Below are 25,823 nucleotides of genomic sequence, written 5' to 3' on the forward strand. Positions count from 1 at the left end.
ATTTGTGATGTCATCTTTGATGTCATGGGTGTTAGTCCTTGCAGCGCACAGTGGTAGCGCGAGTTATGGTTGCTTAGCTTACCATAACTGGCGAATTTCTGGGGTTTTCGGTTTTACCTGTAACCATGACATACCTGTAACTGTTCCATTGAATCGCATAGGTTTTTAGTAGTGCAACTTAACCATAACGTCCCTTTATCAATGTTTTTGTTAGTGAAAATATATATCTATATCTCATTTTAGAATCTGTAGTTGAGCCTCCCGAGGTAGGTTTTTCTGGGCGTTGTAGTTTTTTTCTTCCAGATGTATCTAGCCAAGCAATTCTTTCCCAATATAAGCCATATACTCCTTTACCCCGTGCTAGTTTTGCAGGACCGGCAGACATTTTTTGTCTTCTTCTTTCACCTAATCTTTGTGGTTTGATACTTTTGAAGCTGGCTTGGGCAATACTGAGGGTACACAATTCGACTGAAAAATAGTAAAAGCAGAAAAATTCTATTTGAGAAAAAAATTAAACTTCCATACATGTAAAACTTTGCTGTTCACGTCCTTAGTTAAGGAGACATTTACCAGACGTTTAATCTAGTTAGCTAGCGGTTAACAGGAAAGCCGGCAGGGCTCCAAGACTGATACCTCTATCATCGTGGTGGAAAAAGTGCACAATACAAGAACAATTGCCCAAGTTAAGCAAACCTATAAGATTACCAGGGCCAAATTAATACTTGCCTGTAACCGGAAAGGTAACCAACAGAAGGCTCTAGATGCAAGGATAGCATACATTTATATTTTTGCTCAAAACAACTAAAGCGTGAATAAGAGTGAGAACTAATGTGGGATGCAACTTGTACAGTGAGGGCGAGTGCCAATAGGTAGACAGTTTTCTAATTTCTCTGGGTCTGTCCCTGAACATGTTTTTTCAATGATAAACCTGGGTTGGCTCTCCACTCCTGAGAGCTCGGATCCGTAAACCAATGTCAGCGACGGTCTTTCTTGCTTGTTGGCTGGGCAGGCTGCTGTCATGGTAGACCTCAGCCAAAACTATGATCTTGGGAAAACTTGGGTTTCTACTGGCCCACATGCTGGTCTCAATCGTAGGGATCTCTTTTGTTCCTAGGGACTCGAGAGAGCATCAACGCAAAGGTTGTTGCCTCTAACAGTTGGGCAAGCTTACGATTCTTTGATGGACTCTCCACTCCCACCAGCTCCGGTTGTGTTTCGGCTGGCTATCTTGTTGCTGTTTTAGCATTTCTCGTGTTTGCGACTTAGGGTGCATGCGCTGAAGACACACCAACCTCCGTCTCCAAGTGCACCAGTCTTTTCACCAGATTTACCTAGCAACTGTGGCCTGGCAGCAAGGCACACCTACACACCTATATTACATCACCCACTATATGACCGCTTTCTCATCCCTTCACTAATATTCACATCTCATTCCTCTCCCCACCTTTCCCTGTCCACTTAGCATTCTTGCTCTCTTCCTTTCTCTGTTTTCCTCCTAAAACCTTTGGACTTGTCTGTCCCCTCCAATTTCCCTCCCGTCTCTGTACTTCTATTTTTCATGAAATTGTTAGATTCCTTGGTGGGCCTTTGTCTTAGTTCTTTTTTAGAAGACTCTTCTTTTTTTGATCCTTCTCAGTCCGACTTTTGACCAGGCCGCGGCACAGAGGGAGTCCTAGTGTCTGCTGTTGATGATCTGGTGCATCTGCAGGATCAGGCAGCATGGGAGCCTTAATTCTTCTTGACCTCTCCAGCACGCCTTTGACACTATTGATCATGTCATCCTACTTGAGTGTCTTGTGGGCACTGGCCTCTGTGGTGCCTTTTTGGCCTGGTTTAGTTTCTTTTCTATCAGACCATACTCAATCACTTTCTCTACTCCCTTTTTGCTCTGCTCTCGTCTCTTTTTTGTGGTGCTCCTCTGGGCCTGCCATCTCCCCGGTCTTGTTCAGCATCTACATTCAGCCCCTGACCAAGCTCATACTCGCTCACGACTTCCTTTGTTACTCCCACGCAGATGATACACATCATTGTGTGCCTTAATCTATCTCAGGCTGACACTGCGCTCAGGCTTGGAGTGTCATGATCACTGTTCCCAGGGAGCCAGGACCAGCCCAACGTCCTTGGGAGCAGGCCCCTAACCCTAATCCTAGGCACCAGCCGGTCCCTACTGGGACCTTTTGGACCCTGTCCTGGCGCCGGTGGCACCAGGCTCATCAAAACCATCGGTCCCGGCACTGGAAGCGCCGGGCTCATAATTGGTGTGAAAGTGCTTGGGTGGACTTACCTGCAGCAGACCATGCTGCTTACTTACCAGCCACTTAGAAGCCCTCTGTGAACAGGAACTACTTTCTTACCTGGGTGGGGCAGCTCCACTCCCTGGATACAGCACTGGAACTCTTCTGGAAACTGGAACTCTTTTCTTACCTAGGCGGGGCCGTGGAAGAAGACGCCTCATCACTCCAAGGCTATTTAAACCACACCCGATAGATGAAACGTGCTTCGCGTTATTCTGCATCTGCAGCAGAACGCTCACCGAGTCTGTTCCAGCCTTTCCTCTTTCGATCCTGAACCTGCAAGAATTATACTTACCATTCCTGTATCCAGTCAACATCAGCACCTGCAAAAGACAAGAAACAACAGGTTAGCAAGACAAACTCTACACACAGTGCTTTCTCACCTGATCCATCAGCAGCGGCCGTGTCTTCACGCTGCACCTTCGCCTGCAAAGACAAAAGCATTGTTATACTTACCGGCACGCCGTGAATTCCGGATTTCTTCATTCTGCATCGCCGCCTGAGAAGACAAAGTATAGTTAAAACTTACTAGCATTCCGCTGACTCCGGCGCTGCAAACCAACATCTGAAAGACAAAAGAAAAAGACATTAAGCAGGTATTTACTCACGCCCATCACGCTCGTCGCAATAAAACGCCTGCGAATACTCCGGCGTCTCTTTAACACGAACTAAGCAGTAAAGAAAGAGACAGTTAGAGCGCTTGCCATACTTACGAATTTCCAGGCGCTTCACTCCATCTTCCATCCCAAGAGTCCTGCAATATATAAGGGAAAAGCATTATACAGAGTCTTCAATATTAACGTGCCACGCATTTAAAGACTATAAAGACAAAAGGTGTCCAGAAACTCACCGCTCGTGCAGATAACGACGGTAACCATCCTCTGAATTCAAGAGGCCAATGTTTCACCAGTGAAGAAACTGGCAACGGCACCCTGCACCAGACGCAGATGGAGAGCCCAGCATTCACCTATCTAAGGTGAGCACGTTGACCTGGGGGGGGGGGCTCTACAGAAAAGCTGGGAAGAGAGAGAGAGAGAGAGAGAGAGAGAGAGGGACATTCAACAACCCAGGCCATTAACCCCCATATTCTTTTACCTGCAGAAACCTCACTCTTCGAGTTCGACACACAGTGCGAAGAGGTTCGACCCCAGAAGCCAATCGAGTCCTGCACATCACTTTTCGAGTCACAGACACCTTCCTGCCAAGACCCGCGCCTCCGTGGGAATCAGGTGAGCGTTACATGGAGCCTGTTTGGATGCCGTGGGGGAGTGGATGAGCAATAACTGGCTCAAGCTCAATGGTGACAAGACCAAGGCGTTGGTGGTAAACCACCCTTTGGGTATGGCTCTCTGGACTCAACTTTTCTGGCCCCCTTCTCTTGGCCCGTTTTCTACTCTGGTTGCGGCTGTAAAAGACCTAGGGGTGAACATTTCGGCACCTTTCTGCTGTAAACCAGAGCAGTGCGGTTTGCCAGAGGGGTTAATTCCAGTTGCAGATTTTACACAAGGTCCTTCCTTTTATTCCAGTTGATTTTAGGGTCGCAATGGTAGCCTCCCTTGTCTTATCTTCACTCGAATAATGCAACTCTCTCTATCTGGCAAAACCTGCTTATCTGATTTGGCATCTGCTGATTCTGCAGCGAGAGTAGCCACTGGGACGTCTAGGCGTGCTCATATTACTCCTGTTTTGCTCCAGCTGCATGCGCTCCTGGTGGCCAACCATTCAATTTAAATCGCTGTCTGGTGCATCGTGCCTGGCAAGGCACTGGGTCTTCAGGCGAAATGTGCCGTATGTTCCCACTCAGTCTCTCCGCTCTGCCAGTGCCTGTCTGATTGTTGTCCCCCCCATTTAAAATACTCTGGTATTGGGGGGATCAAGCTTTTTCCATTGGAGCAGCTGTGCTTTGCAATTCTCTTCCCCTGTCACTCTGTTCTTTGGTTAACTATGTGTCTTTTAAGCCGTTCCTAAAAACGCCTCTTTTAACGCGCTTGTTTCTCTCCTTGTATTCCTCTGTCTTAGCGCCAAGATGCCTCTGGGTGGATGTTGTGCTATGTAAGTACTCTAAACATAAACGTAATCTTGCTACTTACTCCTTCCTTCTCCTTTCTCTCCATCCCATTACTCCCTGCTTCTGGTCTGCAACGTCTCCCTCTTCATACACACTGTCCACAGTGCTACAGATAAGATTTTAAAGTGTGAGTATTGTCCTCCCCATTTCTGAAAGGCTGGAGTAAAATTACTTTTTGGGGAGTAAAGATTTAAGTCTATTTCCCAATGGGGGTATTTTATAAGCAAGTAAAAAATGTTTTGACTGGGAAACTAGAAATGTTTTTGTAATAATTATTTCTTTGCATCTAGTTATTCATGCACTTTAAAATATACATGCTTACTACTTCCAATCACAAAGTAATAGTATTAATTTCTTCCTGTGGTACTACTTGCACTACTGGTCCAAACATATCCATGGAGCAGTGTGGGTGAAGGTAGGGGCACAAAGTCCTAAGTGCCTGTGTCCTATTTATTGTTGGGAGCATTTTTGCTACTTATATTTTTTCCTTTTGGGATTATTTGCCTATTTTTAGGGAGTGAAGGTGATCGATACACCCCTTTTCTGTAGGGCTGATTGTCCACCTCTAACTTCCTCTACTCAGGTTTCTGTTCCTTCCTCCTTTAAACCCTTTGCTCGGTCAAAATTGGGACTGTGATAAAGAAACTGTGCTGCCTGTTTTCTGCTGTATTTTTATAATTTCACCAATTATATCATCACATTAATGATTGTACAGCTCTTAGAAGTAAAATGAAACAAATCCTGTACAGAAATGAGGAGTTGGCCCTTTAATTGGGTGGCGCAGGATCAAACTATTGGTTCTACATGTATGTCTATTTGAATTGTGTGCTGGTCTTTGGCCCGAGAGACTAAGGTGTCAACCTGCCCTCTTGGTGTCAGGTGGGTTTGTGCCAATGCCTGACACAGGTATGGTACTGATGAAGGCCCACAGTATGTTGCCACATTGTTTCAGGAAAGCCCACTCCTCTGCCCTATATATAAGTTTTTCTCTGCTGCTGTGAGTAAACTCATGCGGTTTAAACCGTGAACTTCTCCCGTGCATCTATTTGGGTGTGGCACTTTAGTCCTTTGCTGCATTAAGCGTGGCTTACAGGATCCCACGACTTTGGTCCTGTGAGCAATCTCCAAAGTCATGGGCATGTCTGACTTGCTCGGTCCTTAATATATCTGATGATTTGGAGCCACACTAGGAGGTAGCGGGAGATCTACCACAGAATCTCTGGGTGGACCTTGCATAACTAGTGGTCATACCTGCCCTTCGTGACCCCCAACCGACCCTCCAACTTTGACCCCCTCTACCTGCTTGAAGGTTGCTGGCTCCTTCACAAGCCCCAGCTGCAAAAGTGCTCAATAGAGAAACAATTACCCCCAAAAACCAATGCTCCCTCTTTCACCCCAACTGTGAGTGTCCACCTCCCCAAGGGTGAGCCGAGCACCCTCTTTTGGAATAGGGAGATGAGCCCGTCACCACCCATTCGCCCGCCCCCACCTCCCCTCTATGCTCTAACACCTTTTGTAGGGGCTGGATTTTGTGATGACCCTGTACACTCTTTACTATTGCCCGACTTGGCTTCTGACCTGAGATATGCCCAATCTCCTGTGAAGACTAAGGAGGGACGAGTGAGCCAGCCCACTGGAGGGCCATCCCTGGAATAGTCTGCCAATTGGAGGAGCATCCATGGAACAGCCAATTGTGGAGTGGGCTGAGCAGGCCCTGCAGAGTTTGACAGTGTAAAGAGGCCAAAGGAGGAGGGGGGGAAGGAGAGGAGATGAGAGGAGAGGGGGAGAGAGACTCACAGACTCACTCACTCTCAGTAGGATGGCGAGCAATCGCTTAAGCAACTCTTCCCCAACTGGAATAAGAGTGTTTAGGTAGGACGGCACAAAGCCCAGCTGAGAAGTTGCATAAACAATATGCAATTCTGCATTGACCAAGCAGTGAGAACAAGAAGATTGTCTCCAAAGGTTGACACAGAGTCCAATGTGAAAGTTGCATAAGCAACTCTGTGCCAACTGAGTGGCCAGGACGAGTGAGTCGACTCCTAGAACACCGACACAGAGCCCGGCAGAAGACTCCTAAGAGGCTCCCCTACGGCCGTAGAACAGGCAAGTCTTAACGGCCCTCCAGAGGAACAACGCTAGAGACATTCAGGTAGGCAGAGGCAGCAGTGGAGAGGAAATGGGGTGAGGGAGAGAAAGGAGAAGCATACCCCCAATGGAGGGGACTGATGGCAAGAGGAGCTCCAGAGTGGGGATGAAGCATTAAAGAATCCCAGAGGCGAGGCATGGGCTGAAACACCTTGATAGCATTCTAGCCCACCGAGAACTGTCAATGTTGAACCTGAATCATGGGCAAAGGCCTTTACTATCAAAGGACTTGCTGGGGTCAGAAGCCAGCAGCCATCCCTTCCAGTTAATAATTCCTCAAAGTCTTTATTTGTTTCTTTTGTTGTTTTATGTTGTCAGATAGCTAAAGTTCTTAGGTTGGAGTAGGATTCTGGACTGAGGGCTTTTTTAATTTACTGACATCCCGACAGGCACCCTTTTGACTTTCTTTTATAGACTTAGGGAAAGAGTAGGTGAACTTGACAAAAATAAAACCCTTAAAACAAAGCCCCATTGTCCAAGTCCTGATTCTGACTTACCACACTGTGTAGGAGCATTTTTCTCTATTCAGCCACAGTATTGTTTCAAATTGAAACTTCAACATCCACCCTATAAAGTCAGCAAAATGTTTAGGCCACAAGTATATTTTCTTTTTCACCTCAACGGCCGGGGGTTTGTGACTAGATGCTTTGTTTGGTCGGAATCGGCAGATGGACAGGGTGGTATTTTGGCTGAATGCTTGTTTATTATAAAACACGAGGCCTGAGCTGTGTCCCTAAGATTCTCTGCCCTGTTCTATAAAGGAAAACATAAAAGGGTGTTTGTTGGGATGTCTTGCAATACGAGGAAAGGGTTTACCTACAGTATTTCAAATGAAATGTTTTCGAAGGCCATAATGTAGAAAGCATTTGGCCGAAAAAGAAAATGTGAATGTCTTTTTTTTAATTTTTATTTTCTGTTCGAAATGGGGGGGGGGTTCTCCCCAACCCCCTCTTTTTTTAACCTTTTTTTTTTTTTACTCACGAAACCAAAGAAAAATGTAAATTCAAAAATAACACATTCGAATAGTTTTCGACATTGTCATTCGAAAAAATGCATTCGACACATTAACTGGATACCTGAGGAAAGTCCTCTGTCAAGAATTCTAGGCTAACCTGAGTTCTGTCCCTACCGCTAAAAAAGATAAACCCACAATTTGACAAAGGTACACTTGAAGCCCTGACCCAAGCAAAAGAACAGTGGTTGATTTCTGAACCTTTCTGCCGCTGAGCACTTCCTGGTCTTTACCCTATGTGATGATTTACAGGATGTCGTCATTTCGCCCCAGAAGGGAGCCTTTACCTGTAAGGCTAGGGAGGTGAGGCTGCTACCCGATAGACCCCTTAGCGATGGTAAAAATCAGGAGGACCTCACAGGGAAAGACTCCCCTTATGGGGACAAGGATTCCTGTTCCATGATGGAACTCCCTAATCCTCCTGCCCTAAAAACGAGGAAACCCATAACATCTGTCGAGGTTCAGGCTGAGGGTACTACTATGTTCTATTGTGATACTCCTTCTCTTCTTTCCGTAAGATTGGACACCTTTTAATAAGAACACTCAGTCTAAACAGGATTTGCATTATGACGGTACTGAGAAGCATATTCAGAGTCCTACAGAACACTCATGTGAAAGATACTGGGACGAGATGGCAAGAGGAGTACACAACCATGCCCGACAATGGACTATGGCACTTCGCTGTGGACGTCCCAGCCAACAAGATGAAATGCAAAGGACTCAGTGAAGAGAGTAACAGGTGTGAAGCCTGGTTAGCCCAGGAAATTCGAACTGGGAGGACGCTGGCCTCAGACCAGAAGAGTCCTTCTGTGGCCAGGCGAGAGGAAGCTGGAGTCTGGGTGACTGTTGCGTGACTTCGAGGAGGTGGACCGAGTGATCCCGCAACTACAGATACTGCCTGCCCGGAATTCCTGCAGAGACAAAGTGGGCCGCAGAGAGAGCGAGGGAGAGAAGAGCAGAGCTGAACAATCGTACACTGGGAACACAGAAACCCAACACTCCAGGAAGAACCGGTGAATTGCTCTGACCAAAGTAAAGGGAACAGGAGCTATGGGAGACCCGGTAGGGGAGTGGGGGCATGTGAAGCGAGCCTCGGTAGTGATCTCCCTTGCCTCCGTAATTGCATTGAGAATAAGAATTGTGAAGAAAGTCTCGGGAGTGATCTCCCTCATCCTTTAGTGCGTGCAATTACTGGGACAAAAACATTTGAGGAGAATGCCTTGGAAGGAATCTCCTTCATTTCAATAACTGTACCAACAGTAACCAAAGTGAACAGATCCTCAGGAGCAGTATCCCTCGTCTCAGTAAGTTGGAAAAGACTTGGAATCATAGATAAAGAGTGTTACACTCAGAGAGCCTTCAGAGAAGCCTGGAGGGAGCTGTAATGGCTCATAAGAACTATTGTGAAAAACTGATAGAAGAGCACTTTGAGTCACAGAACCAGGAGAAGGGAGTCATTCCAGGACTGTCAAGAGAAGGTTGAACTTGTGGAGACAAGAGCAGTCATTGTCCTGGTATTTTCTCTTCTAGAAGAACCGAACTGTAATAAAGACTCTTGAACATTGCCCCTAGGGCTGATACCTGCAGAACCAAGAGAAGGGAGTCATTCTCCAAGTACTATCTAGGTGATTTCTGTTTAGTGGTAGGGCTAGAGAAGAGGAGATTTTTGGACAGAGGACGGTTATTCATTTGGATCTCCACCCCGATGACTAACACCCCAGATATCCTTGGTTAGGTAGGGACAACCCTCTAGCAATATGGAAAGGTAGGCGTTTTCTTCTTAAAATAAAAATCGTACTGAAATGCTACCTCTGTCTCCAACTCCTCACTCCAGCACGCCACACCCACCATGGGGTTTCTCTACTCTTGGCTCATAACCATGGCAGTAGATGGTGTACAAATATCAAATAACATGTGTCTACAGGTCTCTACACTGGACAGGGTGGACCAAAAGGAGCTCTTACGGGCAACATTCTACAACCCTAGACCCAGTTTACAGAGTAGCCCAGGCATGTACCTCCTCCTGTTTTTGCTTCTTTCAGCTCCTAGCCCCCCTGCACTGGAACTCCTTACCTCTCTCAATCTGCTCTACACCTACCTTTTCTTCCTTCCGCACTTCTCTGAAATCTCTCCTTCTCCATTCCCCGACATGAAAACATCCCCTCATCTCATTCTCTCCTTCCCTTGAATCTTCCCTATGATCCTCTCTACCCTCCCCCTCCCTCATTTTCACCCTTTAACCCCTTCTGTTTCCCTCCTCCTTTCCTTCCTTGCCCCTTCCGTCTTCCCTCACAGATTAATTGCTCTACTTACTGTTTTATTGGTTTGATTCATGATTGTAAATTGCTTCTACTGTTATAATGTTCGATGTATTCTTTTGTTATAATGTAAAGCGCTTTGGATTAAAGCTCTATATAAACACAATACATACAATACATTACACTTTGGCTGATCCCAGCCACACAAATGCCCTTTTGCTCACTTTTCAGAGGGCTGCAAGCTTCTTCTTTGTGTTACACCTCCCCTTTTTATTTTTGAATAATTTCTCAGCTGGTTTAGCAGGAGGACAATGTGGTGTTGCTTTTCTAGTCACACAGCACACACATAACAGCTTCCTGGTTTAGGGGTGAGTGTAGGGTACATTCCTATTGCCTTCTCTGACATTTCCCAAGGCATTTTAGCAACTTGTGTAAATGTTGTAAGAGCACAATTTCAGTCAACGCCCTGTGTACTTCAGAGAGGTGGGCTCTCCCCTCCATTCCCCTCTTCTGTAGTGTAAATAGCTGTCAATGGGTGAGGCGGTACCTTCCCTGGCTAAAGTAGACCCCCTGTGGAGGCAGCTCACACCTTGAGCATTTGCCAAGTCCTGACAGCCCTACCATACCCTTGGCACGACATCCCTTAATATCTGGATGAATAAAGCACAGCTGTTTATGTCCTGCTGCCATAATTTTAGCTGTGGCACAAGTAAGGAAAACTCCCTTTACCCCTCCGTAAAGCCCAAGACACTTAGCTAGAAAGGGGCCAGAGAGACTGCAAACTCGAGATTGCAGTCTTACTGGACAGTACATCATATCTCCTAGCCCCTAAACCCACATGTCGCTGCCAACACACCTCTCTTCACCATCCTGAAGCCATTGCACCTCCCTGTGCCCTTTTTTTGATGCCACGGTGCAGCATATCATTTGAGGAATCCACACCCCACCCTCCATCTTTTTGGCTCTGTATTTCATCACAAATAATCCCCTGCATGCAAGATTGCAGCATCAATCTGATACCGAAGGCCTGGTGCCACGTAAAAACCTAGTGAGTTTGTGTCTCTTGTAGTGGCAGTGGAGAGGGATTTTCATTTTGGAGTGTGACAAGTGTTTGAGGCCTGAGGGAGACAGCAGGGTAGACCTTGAGGTGAAATGAGCAGCGATTCTAGCCCCTGGCCTGACCAATGCCTGGCAAATGCCTTCTTGCTCTGCCCTGAGCACAGCACCTAAGAATGGTAGAGTGAGCTTTGAGGCATCTCTCAGCTTGCCAAACAGCATGCTAAATAAGGCAAATGGGTGTTTGTGACCCCACATTTCAAGCAGCTCTTTATTTGAACCAAAGGTTCTTGCCTCCCATAACACTCGGCTGTAGTGTATGGTGATTGACTGGAGTTTGCAGACTGACCTTCCCCCACATTTGCCAACTTGCAGTTGGTCGTTTTGCCGCACATGGGATACAGTGTATCGGTGAGGGGGAGAGAGAAAGAAAGGGATTGACTGGGGCAGTGTGAGCTAATGAAATGGGACTTGTATGCAAGAGGTTAGTGCGGGGTTGCTGGTTGTTTTGCCTTGTAAGGCCGAATCCCCATTCCCCTGACTAACCATCTCCCCTCTAAGAGCTCCTACCACCTTACACACAAACGCTCTCCCACGGACTGCCACCACAGGCCTAGCCATGAGCACATTAACACGAACCGAGCTACGACTAAGCTCCACTCCTTAGGCCTGTTGCACCCTCCCACATCAGCATATGCCTAGACCTAAAGCGCTGTAGTCTGTCAGATCTTGGGCTCTTCCTCATGAATAACATACTCCCAAGTATCGCCGTCCAACCCATCGAAGGCCGATTGGCCCTCATGCAACCGGGTGCTTCTGACTTGCACCCATCAACGCCACAGTTCTGCATCTGCCTTCCTCAATGTCCAACTAATAAGCCCCACCCCCTTTTTCTTACAGTGCCATGTGCAGCAAGGCCACCAATAGTGGCAGATTGGTGCTATACCAGAACACTTACATTACTTGCACCCCACCTTGGGGTCTCTTCAGATTCTTCCTGCCTTGTGGCTTCTCAACCTTTACTCCAACTTGGGCTCCTGTGGCTCTCACGGTGCCTTGGGCGTCTTGTTCGGCCTTGCCGTCCTCCCGGTTCCCCGGAACCACCCCGTACCTCTGGTTTCCAGGCGGTGCTCCTCTGACGAGTCAGTGAGTTTGACTGACCTAGCGCCACTTCTTTTGCTTCCCCCTGCGCGGTCGTGGCTTATCCCCTTCTTCTCCTGGCTTCTGGTGGGACTTCGGCGACTGCTTCTCGTTACAATGGTTGTCCGTGTTCCAGCCGGTATTTGCTCATCGGCACTCTTCTGAGCTGGGAGCTGCCGACTCCTTGCCTGGAAGGGTCTGTCGGCGTTCTGATGATTCGGCTGCGGCTTGGTCAGCCACAGTTGGTGTACGCTCCCTCTCTCCTGCCACACTTCTTTGGCTCTGCAGTTCGGTCTTCCCTCCTAGTCCCACTCTGATTGGCTCTTTATCGCCCCCAGTGCTAGGAGTTTGGGACTATCCACTGTTCTTTTGTTCCCGGGAAGGACTCTGAATGCAGAGGGTCAGAAACCATACCAGCCATTCCCACAGGAAGTTTAAAATGATCACAGTCCCATATAGCCAACAAAAATATTAGGATCTTGTGAAAAGGGGGAATAACCTCTTTCCCTCTCTAGGTATTTCCTATCCTCTAGGGATGGGGATCAAGGGGGGCGGGGGTCACCCTCTGTGGGATCCCGTTTGCCCTTTCCCTTACGGGGTGATAAGCTTAGCGGGCTCACCTCCCTAGTCCCAAAAGGGATGGCTGCCACTTGGCGAGAGGGGACTCATTTCCTGGATTTTTCACAGATACGAAAGTTAGTGACACAAGGGTATACAGCAGTTCTTCATCTCCCCTTCAAGGAATTCCCACGGATGATCAACACACTTAACTTTGGCCCTGGAATCCTTGATTAGGGTGCCCAGGGAACATGGTTGCAGAGCAGTGGTTGGTGATTTGAGGGAGACTGCTGACGAAAGAACATTTTCCGTGGATGATGTGCCTAATGTTAAGAAGCCACGAGGTGGCCTGTCAGCAACTGTAAGAAAGCACTCTGAAGCGCTGGAGAGGACCTCTGTTGAGTGCCACATGGGCTGGATTACAAGAGCCTGCATGGTGCGTCACAAAGACACACCTCGAGAAAGCTCAGCCGGTGCTGAAAGAGGATCCAGCTTGCGACAGGATCAAACTCCCCATCCTGTCCATGCTGTGGATGCAGCCTAATTACCAGCTCAGAGCACAGGCGTGAAGGGACTTGAATTAGAACCTCCAAGATAACTGACCTCTGAGACTTCGGGGGCAAGTTGTGTGGGCAGAAGCACAGTGTCTGGATTAACAGTCACCCCCTTTGTGATCCCACCGCCCCTATAACCCTGGCATAAAGTGCTAAGAACATTCCGTTGTACCCTAAGGAATAATAGTGCTCAGCTCGCTGTCCAGCTCTTACTCAGCCCTTCACACTTTGCTTCCTTCAGTCACACGCCATTGCCTTGTTTGCGTTCTCCTAGTTGTGACTTCTTGCAGCTGTTGGTTTTGCATTGTCCCAAGGCTTCAAAAGGCCCGGCTGCCATTTCGAAGTTCATTGGAAGTTTTGCCCATTTTCCGACGTCTGGGCAGCAACGGGAGCGCTGTGTTTGGTTCAGCAATACTTCTCGATGTTTCCTCTAGGCTCAGAGCAGGGCTTGTTCCGGTCGCTTGCTCTGAACCATGCTGGCAGTCTTCCCTAACAGATTTCCAGATAAGCCAGTCTTGGTCTATGTGGGCTCACCTCTAGCGTTTAAGGCAGCCCCAAGAAATGTGTCCACAGGCCAGTTACTTGCTATGGTCCAGCGGCTACCTCAAAATGAGTGATGGGTCATGTGCTGGGGTTCGGTCCTGCTCCCTCACTCTTATTCTCATCATCTACATTTTTTTTCATTTCATTTCTCCCCTGGCCCGCAGATCTTAAGAAGCCATGGAACTGGTTTTTTCCCCAATATCCGGAGATGTTTTTTTAAGAATGTTTGTAATGTACCGGTTTCACCCTGTGTTAGTGTACGGAATTAAAGAAGTTGCAGCCTGGAGAGGTTTTAAGCACCTAGACAGGCTTTTGTAATCGCCATGGTTGACCAAATTGTGTGAAGCAACAGGTGGGCACTGTGGTACTGCACACCTTATTTGTAATGGTGAAGGATTCATCTCTGAGAAACAGAAATTGTAAGATTTTCCTTCCTTGAAACCCTTTGCAATCCAGCAAGTAGCCGAGGTTTCTTCTTTTGGAAAAAGGGTGCGTGGAAATGGACAGTTTTAGGTGATTGGTGAAGGTGATTGGGTAATGGAGAGAATTCATGAGGAAAGTTCACATTAGCATGGAGGACTAAGAGTTTATTTTGCATATGCCTGTTAAACTTGTGCCATCTTTTCTTGCAGTTCGTACAACCCACTGTACTGCCGTTCATGTAGGATCCTTATCGGTTTCTGCCTTTACTCTACCTTAAAGTCCTTGGCTCATCTGAGACGCCTATTCTGCCTCTCGAAGGAAAAGTTCAGTTGGTAAGTATGTTGATATAATAATTTAGCAACTAATCTAGTAAACTAATCATTCTTGATGGGATGCAATTGGAAGCAAGTTCTGCCCTCTATGAAATTAAAGGAAAAAACAGTGAAAACAGGAGATGGGTCAAGGCTGAGCAGAAAAAGGTGGGAGAGTACTCAAAGTTTGGGTGAAATTAAATCTAGGCCAATTCTCAATTTGCTTTGTGGCGGATCCCTCACTGCCCTCCCTTTTCTATCTCTTGCGGCATGCACATTGTATTCGACAAACCTATAGCTGTGAAAACCCATACCCCTTCCTGAAGGAGACTGCCAGTGCAATGATGGGCGAGCATACCTGAGAAAGCGCACACTGTGGAGCGAGGCAGGTATTCGAGGGGGGGGGGGACCTATGAGCGGTGACCAGGGGAGCAAGGGAGGCAATAGAGGAGCTAAGGGGAGGAGATGAGTGTGGCGGAAGCTAGAAAGGAAATGCAAGGAAGAGTGAGAGCTTACTGAAGGGAGGAGGTAAAAGGGGGGGGCAGGAAAACTAGGGGGGAGTGAGCAAGATGGGAGAAGGTGGAAGGGCTCAGGAGGGATGGCTGGGAGTAAGCTAGAAATGGTCAGCGAGAGGGTAGAATGGGTGGAGGAGAGCGAGGTGTTGTGGGTGTGAGGCAGAGGGGAGAACGGGTGAGCGAAAAGGGAGAGGGAGCAACTGGGGAATGAGAGCGATTGAGGGAGGGACAAGTTAGGATAGAGGGAGCTAGAAAAGAGGAGCGAGGGGAAGAGTGAGTGAGATGACAGGTAGGATAAGCAGAGCAGGAGAAGTAGGCAGGGAGAAGGGGAGGAAAGGAGATGGTGGAGAGGGAGGTGAAAAAACAGAGTGGGGAAGGGAATTGAGAGAAGGGGAGTGTTTGAGAAACAGTGGCGTCGCTAGGGAGGTGCCTAGGGGGGGCAGTGCCCCCCCTGCCCCTTCTATCCCCCTTACCTAAGGCGAGCAGGGACTGTGTTCTCTGTTCGAGGTGTTATTTGTGACACTCACTGAGGTAAATGTCTGCAGATCACACTGCAATACCCCTTTTGTCTCAGTGAGCAGTGATCGAGCAGCTTGCAGCCTCTCCCATCCGAATGTAGTCCACGAAAGTGCAAATGATGGGCCATTAGTCACTGAATTGTTTCGTGCCTGCATTCTGATGGGAGGGGAGGTACAGAGGGGTGTGGGTAGTTGGTGTGCACAAAAGCCTCTCTGCAGGAGTGCTTGTGACGTCACACATTACCTTTCATAGGTGCCCCCCCCCACTTTTGTCCGTGCCCCCCTACTTTTGTCTTTGGCCCCCTCTGTGCCCCTCCTAAATTTGATTCCTGGCGACACCACTGTTGAGAAATAAAGGGCGCAGGTGAGAAGGAAGAAAAGATGGAAAGCCCATCTGGCAAACTAGGCCATATAGATCAAAGTAAACAGAGGGAGGGAGAATTGGTGCAGAAGAGGGAGGAAGCAGCAAGGCGGAGCAACAAAGTAAATGGAGAAGGGCCAGAGAGCAGGAGAACGAGGTCCGCTAGAGATTGAAGAGTCCCAACAATGAAAAGGTGTGTTGGGAAGCCACAGAGTGGAGTATCAGACCTACCCTAAATCCTCAGCAGACTCAAGAAGCCATTGAGAATGCTGGAGCATTGCACCTGCCATATTTCTTGAGGGAACTGAGGGAATGCATTCTCATTTGTAGTCTACTCGATGTGAAGGTGGAGTTGAGTTTGAAACCCGTGACTCATTTCTCCCAGAAGGGGTAACACTGAAGGTAGCTTGAGAAACGGGTAAAGCACAAGAAGTCCTGCATTTAGGATGGCTGAAGACTGGACATCATACTAACGCATTTATCGTTTTGTAGTAAATATCTGGAACTAAAATGCAATTCCCTGTTCATTTGGTGACCCCTCAAAAATGTTAATATGAATAATGTTTAAATAATCTGTTTGAAATCATAGTCTCTCAGGCTTTGTTTCTCTTCCAGGTACAATCTGTTTTCCCTCTGGGCTTTGACTCAAATTGTGGTACCAAGTGTCCCACATCCAAGACAGACTGTTTTGAAAACTGGTCTGTCTCCTCCAGACAGCCTCTCACCGAACCTTGTTTAGATCTGCATTATATATGCCGTTTCCTGTCTGCATTTAAGCTTTTTCCTCCAGTGCCTGGATCCAAAATGGCATATTCTCCCTGGACGCCTCTGCAGAGGTAGACCCCTCTTCTCCAGTGTGCCCCTGAGCTGCAGTGATGGGTCCCTGCATACCTCTTTATGCTTGCTGTATGCTACTCTTCCCAGCCAGCTGCAGGGGTGGCCTCCATGTGGAGTGCCATTATACCCAGAGCACAATTTCCATTTATCTGCACGAACCGAGCTGCTCAAACTCCAACCTAGGATGGCGTAAATTTCTGCAGCAGGATCACGATGGACAAAGCAAAAAATTCAGGGGCGTTTGGAGATATTCCGTGGAGTTTGAAACACATCCATTAATCACAGTTTGGAAATATGGCTGTATCCAGTCTCCTTCTCTCCATACTTGAGTGAGTGCATCTGTCCTATGGGGAAAGGACTGCCCGCTTTTACACAGCAAATGTCCTTCATATATTAATTTAGGCGCAGTTGGTTTTGTTCTTCCACTTGTCGGTTTTTTTTTTTTGTCTCTTCCTTCAGGCAGCCTCCTGATGCCATGTCAATGGGTTTCTTTGACCCTTGGACCACGCTCAGGACCGGTCTGTGTGTCAGGCAGCTCAGGCGGCTGCCTGACGTCAGTCAGCCTCTAGGGGACACCGCACCAGCAGTCCGTCCGCGGCACTAGTCTGCATTCTCCAGGGGGCCGGCCAGTCTGAGTGGCGAGCGCGAAACAGCAATATGTCTGTCTTGTTATAGCTTGAGCCGCTGCTCCTGCAAAGCCAGGCCCAACGCTGCACCAGCCACTCCCAGCCACATTAATTTTTATATGTATTGCTAGCAGTAGCACACTGCAGGCTCGGCCCTCAGTCAGGGCAGCAATTAGCAAATTAGCAACATTTGTTGCTTTATTTTCCTTCCTCCCCCTCCCGGGTGGCACCGCTGGCGCCAGCCAGGCCCCATGCCTGGGCGCACGTGCCCTCCTCCAGGCTACGCGCGCACACAGTAGTGCACACTGCACAGGATTGATTGGGGCTGGGCATGGGCAGCCTGCCCTTCCTTGACCTGCTGTCCGGAGAATAGTATGTGTCAGTCGGAAATTGCGCGGAATCGTGAAACGGATCAGAAGGCCCAGCCGTACCCAGACCCAGTGAGCCAGAGCCTGCTGACTTGGCCATTGGGGCACCGTGACCGGTCCGTGCAGCCTGCGGGTGCAGAGTGCTTCTCCCTTCTGCTGCCGATCAATAAGGTAAGTCACTGTGTTGCTAATGCTGCTGCTAACCACTGTCGAGGGGTGCGGCAGCGTGCCAAGATGCGGGTATGCGGGCTACGGCAGTTCGCTTACCTTAATGTAGTCCAGACGTGATAATTGCACTTTGTACCGTATTTGGCAAATTGGCGGCTAAGTAGTGCATTTCTACAAAGCGTCTCAATTTTAACAACTTCTGTGCAGGTCATATATTTCTCCTTTTGCAAAATGACATAAGCCTCGTAGTTGGTGCCAATCCTGATTCCTGAGTAATTATAATTTAAACAAATCAGCGAATCAAAATCACACAACTAATTTAAAATTTTAATACTATATTTGAAAACTGCACATATGGGTCTATGTAGGCAGATTTCTCGTGTAGCGCTTACATCACTTCGAGGACGTTGCTAAGTGCTATAGGGGAAGTGACTAAAGGGTGACACTGGTACTGGAAGGGACATTACGGGGTGACACGAGGTGCCTTGCAATGGTGTCCGGTCAAAGGTTCGAATCCAAAAGGATCGAATGCCATAGGGTCGAGTCAATAGGACCTAAAACAAAAGGATCAAATTATTTTTTTTTTAAAATATATATTTTTTGGGGGGTTTTCGTATAGGAAATAAAAGTGTTTTTTACCACAAAAAGGGGGTTGCCCCCCCCCCCAAAATAATGTACAAAAAAAAAATGGACCCTTTTTGTTTTTCGGTCCTTTTGATCCGACCATTTTGGCATTCGATCCTTTTCAGTCGAACCTTTGACCTATAACCCCTTGCAATCCTCTTTCTACAGACAGACCTTCCGGATAGACACTGTTTAGGCAGGATGTAAAGTCAAGGGTGTGGGGGCAACTAACGAGTCAAACAGTATCTATTTCGGGGGCTGGCCTACGGAGCATAAATCACAAGGGGGTGTTTAATACATTCAATGAACAAGTAAATGCGGTATTAAAATCAATGGCATCAGCCAATGCATCTCACTGCGACTCCCAAAGCAGTGATGGCAGTGCAGTTATCGAATCTAGTGGCCACTTGAAGGCACTTCCTCACAAATCATTGTGTGCCCAGCCCTTGTAAAGAGGTGGATACCTGGGCATGTCACCCCACTGATGAGTTGCAGGGTGTTTGGTGGTAGTCTGTTGCAAGTGGTGAGGGCTTACGCCTTTGATGGTATTATCTTAAAATGGGGTTGGGGGAATTTACTGGTGATTTGAATGCAGCTCCTGGCAAAGGATGGGTACCTGGGCTTTTGGTGGCAATCCCTGCCAATGGGGTAAGTACATGAGCATTTGGTGGCAATCTGTGCCAATTGAGAACTGCATTTTAAGGCATTTCCTGGGAATGAGTCATGTCCCTGGGCACGCAATGGTCATCTATGGTAACTGGCACATGATTTGAGCACCTTTCGTGTGCTGTGAGCCAGTCTTTGGTTTTCTTTCTGTAACGGGCTTGCGGTTTACTGACCCTTTCACCCTGGCTGTTTCTTCTTGAAAGCTAAGCCATCTTTTTTGCATTTTTGTATCTCAACACGAGAACCTGACTCTTTCCCATCCCACACTAGTAACAGCGCAGTGGGATGCGCAAACCTATCTGGCTTCTCAGAAATGGGCTCTTATCTGCTCGTACAAGGCCATGTTCCAATCCAAGCTAGTTGACAGCTGCCCACCCTGCTGCCCGCTTCTCCCACAAATGTGCACAACTGTGGTTAACTGACATTTTCTTACTTAAGTATTCTAGTGTCTGCTTTGGACTAAATGCATCAGTTTAGCATCAAAGGTCTTTTAATTTTCTAAACAAGGCAGAGCCAGCCACTGCCTAGCATGCACACCAGATGGCAACCCAATGTGACTTGGCACCTTAATTAGGAAAGCAGGGTTTATTGTGTCATTGTGCAGACCATAGACCGTGGCAAATCGGTGCAGTGATGTGTGCCCAAGTCACCACCCTGTTGGCTAATGGCATCTATGTGGAACTCCCGTATGTAACAGCACATCTACCTGTTGTCTGATGTGCCCAATGTCCATACTATAGCACACTGGAATGTTTTCTGTATGTGACTGACGAGCATGCCATACTGTGCCCACACTTAAACACAAAGCAATCAAATAAGTTGCCTCAAATTGTACATTCACTAGGCCAAACACCCTTTCGAGGGGATTGGGTCCTCCGACGTATTCCATATCTATGACAGATAATGTCCACAGCTGTGCTGCTTCGGAAAATCTTTGGCGTCTGCGTCGATGCGCCATCCCCGAGGACCTCCTCTGACGGCCGACGTCACCCGATGTGATAAGTAGAACGCACGACGCCCATAGCCTCAGTTCAGTTTTTTCCGCGAACGTGTTCGCTTCGTGAATCTCGGTACGCCTCGACTCGTTGGAGTTTGCTGTTTTCAATTCTCGGTTCGTTGAACCTGTTTGGTTTGTTGTGAAGACCTGTTCGTGGCGATGTCTACTTCGTCTTCAACCCCACGTCCGGGGACTGTGGGTCCAAGATGTCGGTCACAGACTCGCACGACGCCTGCCTCTGGTGCCTCGGGGAGGCCCACGATACGGACGACTGTCGACTGCCAGTCGCTCAAGGCAAAGGCCTTGCGGGAACGCAAGAAGAAGCTGTCGGTAGGCTGGGTGTCTAAGCCCCAGAAGTCGAGGTCTGCGGGGCTTTCGACGGATGACTCGATGGGCGACTCTCCACGTCATCATCGGAAGTCCAGTGGGTCTCCTTCCAGGAGTCGGTCTCGCCACTCCTCCGCCTCTTTGAGGCATTCCCGGAAGCGCCGGCATCAGTCGCCTTCCCCGTCCTCTTCCGAGGACTCCGGCCGTCGGCGGGTCGCTTATCCCTCCATGCAAGCGACACCGGAGGAATGGGCTTCCTTCGGGAAGCAGATGCTAGCGATTCTTGAATCGCAGGGCACCGGTTCGTCCGCGCCTCCGAGTGGGGTCGGTCGGCACCGGTCAAGAGACACCGCTCGTACGCCTTCGGGCTCGGGTGGTCGGCACGGCTCACGGGAGAGGTCCCGCTCGGACAAGGGTAGCCGTTCTCGCCATGCCCGTTCCAGGTCCCGGTCCTCGACGTGCTCGAGACCGCGTGATCCTGTGCCATCTTCGAAGAAGACGTTGACGCCTGTGGCGCCGAGGTCGTCGACGATTTCTCTCGAGGCTCCGCCTCCGAGGGGGTCGTCGAGAGACACGCTCGGAGCTCCGGCTTCGAGGCCTGTGTCGATGCTGGCGGCGCTGCAGCTGACGTCGACGCCGATTCGCTCGACGTCGATGCCTTTTCTGTCGACGCCGGCGCCGACTCGTTCGGCGCTCTCAACACCTTTCGAGGCGGTGGAGTCGGAGGGGCCCCGTGGCACGGGGTTTGCCCCTAGAAAGGCTCTGGCTAAGGTCAGGCACTGCTTTGGTCCCCAGAGGTCTTCCTCTCCCCGCCTGGACTACATTTCAGAGGGTGATGAAGGCTCCGATGACGGCTTGGTTCCTGTTTCGGTCCCAGATGAGCTTATCTCGGGCCATAGCCAGTTTGATGACCTGAGGCAGTCGCTGCATGATGCCAGTGGACTGGACACCTCTCCGGAGGTGGAGTTTTGTAGGCCGGAGCCTGGCACTCATGCCGATTCTTCATATCGGCGCCTTATGTCTCGGGTCACCGAGTACTTGGGTTGGTCAGCTCCCACAGGGGAGTTCGTTCAGGATGATCTCGCGAACATCCTTGATCTCGGTCCCCCCACTGACCCGGTTTTGCCGTTTCATATGGCTCTGCAGAGAAGGGTGGCGGCGGCTTGGACTGCTCCGGAGAGTCTCCCGGCAGTGGGCAAGTCTTTGTCGCGAAAATACCGTCCAGCCAGTAGCGACCCCTGCTACTTGCCCAGGCACCCCACTCTGGAGAGTTTGGTGGTGCAGGTGGCTACAGCCCCGGCAAAGCAGGCGTCGTATCCTACCATCCCTCTGGATAGGGACGACAAACATTTTGACGGCTGGGCGAAGAAAGTGTTTTCTTCAGGGGGTATGGCGCTTCAGGCGGCCAACTCCATATGTGCCTTGTCTCGTTTCACACACACTCTGTGGAACTGTGTTGCATTAGCGGCTGAACATGTTCCCGAAGGGGACAAAAGGGATGGTTTCCTTGCTATGGTTCAGGATGGCAAGGATGCCATGTGTGAGGCCGTTCAGTCGGGTTTGGACTTGGCAGATTGTGTCAGCCGGTCCATGGCGGCGAGCACCGTAATGCGCAGGTTTGCGTGGTTGCGGAAGTGTGGGTTCGCTCCTGATGTGCAGTCCCGGCTACGCAACATGCCCTTTGACGGTGAGCACCTTTTTGGCAGCAAGGCTGACGAGAGCCTTGAGAGGTTGCAGACCTCCAAAGCTGCAGCAAAGTCGTTGGGCGCTGCAATTCGCCAACCTCTGCCTTTTCGTCCTAGGGGACAGCAATGGAGGGGTGGTTCCTTTCGCTATTACTCGTCCTTCAGTAAAGCGAGGGGAGCTGGCAGTCAAAGAGGCCATCATAAGAGTGCCAGAGGTGGAAACAAAGGTACTCGAGGTGCCAAGGCCGCTCGGGCAGTTGCCTCTTTGCTCTCCGACAACGCCGCAGCCGCTACCACTCAGTCATGAGGCCAGGTCCCATGGTTCGCCGGTTGGGGGGAAGGCTGGCGCAGCATCTTGTAGAGTGGCACGCCATTACTTCGGATGTGTGGGTTCTGGAGATCATAACCCACGGCTACTGTCTTCCTTTTCGGCAGAGGCCTCACGACAATCCACCAGGTAGCCCCTCTTTGAAGAGTCTGGATCCGCTCCTTGCGCAGGAAATTCAAGCCCTGCTGGAGAAAGGCGCCATAGAACTGGTGCCTGTAGTGGAGAGGAACAAGGGATGGTATTACCCTTATTTTTTGATTTCGAAGAAAGACGGGGGATTGAGACCCATCATGGACTTGCGCGGTTTGAACAAACTCCTCAGGAAGGACAAGTTCAAGATGGTGACTCTTTCTCAGGTCCTACAGGCCCTTCAACTTCAGGACTGGTTGGTGTCACTCGACCTCAAGGATGCTTACTTCCATGTGCCGATCCATCCCAAGCACAAGAAGTACCTGAGGTTCGCAGTTGGCGACTCACACTTTCAGTCTCGGGTCCTCCCGTTCGGATTCACCTCCGCCCGAGGGTTTTCACCAAGCTCATGGTGGTGGTGGCAGCGCATCTCAGGAAAGGGGGGATTCACGTGTACCCCTACCTGGACGATTGGTTGATCAGGGGGAGCTCTCCCGAGCAAGTCCTGGATCATCGGTCCGTCACCTGCCACTCCCTTCACAGGCTTGGCTTCTCCCTCAATTTAAAGAAGTCCCATTTGACACCAACGCAGCGGCTCCAGTACATCGGAGCAGTGCTCGACACGTCCCTGGGGCAGTGTTTTCCTCCTCAGGTGAGGGCTCTTCACATTCAGCAGATGGTGAACAAGTTTCAATTTGCCCAGGATCTCCCAGCGTCCGAGTTCTTGAGACTGCTCGGCCTCATGGCATCCTGCATTCTTCTGGTGCCAGAGGCTCGTCTGCGGATGAGATCTTTGCAGTGGGCACTCAAGCTCCAGTGGTCTGTCCTCCGGCAGGCTGTCGGACCCTGTTCAGGTGCCGCCCTCGGTAGCCCGGGACCTTCTGTGGTGGGCCGTCTAAGGCAATCTGATGAAGGGGGCCCCATTTTGGCTGCCCTGGCCAGAGGTGACGATCGTGACGTCTGCATCCCTCACGGGATGGTGAGCTCATGCCAACGAGTTGACAGTCAGCGGTCGTTGGTCTTCGTCGGAGTCCAGACTCCATATCAGTCTGTTGGAGCTGAGGGCCGTCAGGCTAGCCCTGAAGGCTTGTCTGCCGACTGTGCATGGAAAGAGTGTCCTGATTCTAACGGACAACACGGTGGCCATGCACTACCTCAACAAAAAGAGGTGGGGGGGGGGGGGCAGGGTCACTTCCGCTGTGCAGGGAGGCGATGCAGCTCGAGTTCTGGGCCATCCAGCAGGAAGTTTCAATCTCGGCTGTTCATCTGGCCGGAGACGACAACGAGACGGCAGACGCTCTGAGCAGGCAGAGCACAATCTCTCACGAGTGGGAGCTGGCTCAGGAGATTCTCCTGGAGATCTTTGCCCTTTGGGGGACCCCTCAAGTGGATCTCTTCGCCTCCAGTGTCAACCGGAAGTGCGAAAGGTTTTGCTCGCGGGAATTTCCTCCAAAAGGAGCCTTAGGAGACGCGTTCGTGGTGGAGTGGTCATTCCCACTGCTGTACGCGTTTCCTCCAGTCCCCGTAATCCCCAAGTACTGCGGAGGTTACGGAGGTTCGGTTCCCGGATGATCCTCATTGCTCCGGCGTGGGCCTGGAGGACGTGGTACCTGGACCTTCTAGACTTGTCCATCTGCCCTCCACGTCGTCTTCCCTACCAAGACGATCTGCTCTCACGGGAGGGGGGTCAGGTTCTCCATCCAGAGGTCAGAACCCTCAATCTTCACGCTTGGCTTCTGAAAGGTTGAGGTATAAGGATTGGGACCTCCCTGAAGACGTGATGGAGGTGTTGCTCTCGGCCAGGCGGCCGGCAACAAAGTCTCTGTGCCGTTGGAGAAAGTTCTGCGACTGGTGCAGAGTTCAGAATGTGGATCCTTTTGAATGTGACATTACCATGGTTCTGTCTTTTTTGCTTTCTTTTGCCCACAGGGGCTTGCAAGTGGGGACCATTAAAGGTTACCTGGCGGCGCTGTCCATATTTAAGCGCTCGTCTGAAGAGTGTTCCTATTTTAAGATTCCTTTAATTTCGCAGTTTTTGAAAGGGCTCACTAATGTGTTCCCTCCGTCACCATTTTTGGTGCCAGGTTAGGATTTGAACCTTGTTCTTAAGTTTCTTATGGGTGCTCCGTTTGAGCCTTTACATTCTTGCCCTTTGAGGCTGTTCACTCTGAAAACTGTTTTTGGTTGCGGTTACTTCCACTCGCAGAGTGAGTGACTTACAGGCACTTTCAGTTAAGCCACCCTTCACTGCGTTTCATAAGGACAGGGTTGTCCTTAGAGTTCGTCCTTCTTTTCTTCCGAAGGTGGTTTCGGAATTTCATTTGAGCCAGAAGGTTGTTCTTCCAGCGTTCTATCCTCCTCCACATCTTGGTAAGGAAGAGGAGAGGCTCCATAGGCTTGATCCTAGGAGAGCGTTGAGCTTTTATACTTCGCGCATGCCCCGGGTCAGAGTGGACGATCAACTTTTCATTGGTTACGCTGGAAAGCGTTTGGGACAAGCTGTGACGAAACAGACTTTGTCTCGTTGGATTATTTTGGCTATCTCCGAGTGTTACCGCTTGGGGGGTAAAGATCCTCCGGCTGGCTTGCGGGCCCATTCTACCAAGGGAGTGGCTGCGTCTACTGCCCTGCAGAGGGGAGTTCCTATTCGTCACATCTGTGATGCAGCCACCTGGGCTTCAGTACATACTTTTGTACGTCACTACTCCCTCGATTCCATCAGAGGGCAAGATCTGGCCTTTGGCAAGGCAGTTCTCTATTCCGCAATTTGATTGGGCATGCTAAATTTGTATTCTAAATTCTTGCTTGGTACTGCTTTGGGAGTCTGTCATAGATATGGAATACGTCGGAGGACCCAATCCCCTCGAAGAACAAGTTACTTTCTTACCTGGTAAATTTCTTTCGATGGGATGGTCAGACGACGTATTCCATATTGCTCCCTCCCTGCCTTCCCCGCTGCAGAATTTCTTTTGCGATTGCAGCTTGCGTTCCGCAAGGCCTTGTGTGTCTGACTGGCAGAAAACTGGTGGCACACGTTCTGGGGAAAAAACTATAACTGAGGCTATGGGCGTAGTGCATCCTACTTATCACATCGGCTGACGTCGGCGCATCGACGTCATCGACGCAGGACGCAGACGCCAAAGATTTTCCGAAGCAGCACAGCTGTGGACATTACCTGTCATAGATATGGAATACGTCGTTGGACCATCCCATCGAAAGAACGTTACCAGGTAAGAAAGTAACTTGTTCTTGTACACTGCCACGCCATGATTTTCACTTGCTGCATGTCAGCACTAACCAGAGATGCTA

The 25,823-nt window shown here is 49.5% G+C and overlaps 1 protein-coding gene across 2 annotated transcripts in view; it reads left to right on the forward strand.

Moving 5' to 3' along the window:
• Positions 1-25,823, forward strand: part of OIP5 (Opa interacting protein 5) — a 302,425-nt gene that overhangs the window by 137,279 nt on the left and 139,323 nt on the right. Inside the window, exons 3-4 of one of the 2 annotated variants that reach the window (XM_069638854.1) lie at positions 4,314-4,346; positions 14,264-14,386. In XM_069638854.1, coding sequence (XP_069494955.1) covers positions 4,314-4,346; positions 14,264-14,386 — 156 coding nt within the window. The remainder of the gene's footprint in view (positions 1-4,313; positions 4,347-14,263; positions 14,387-25,823) is intronic. The other variant, XM_069638855.1, reaches the window with a different exon arrangement.

The sequence above is a fragment of the Ambystoma mexicanum genome, chromosome 14 (assembly GCF_040938575.1).
Source record: "Ambystoma mexicanum isolate Mex_15411 chromosome 14, UKY_AmexF1_1, whole genome shotgun sequence".
Taxonomy (NCBI): Eukaryota; Metazoa; Chordata; class Amphibia; order Caudata; family Ambystomatidae; genus Ambystoma; species Ambystoma mexicanum.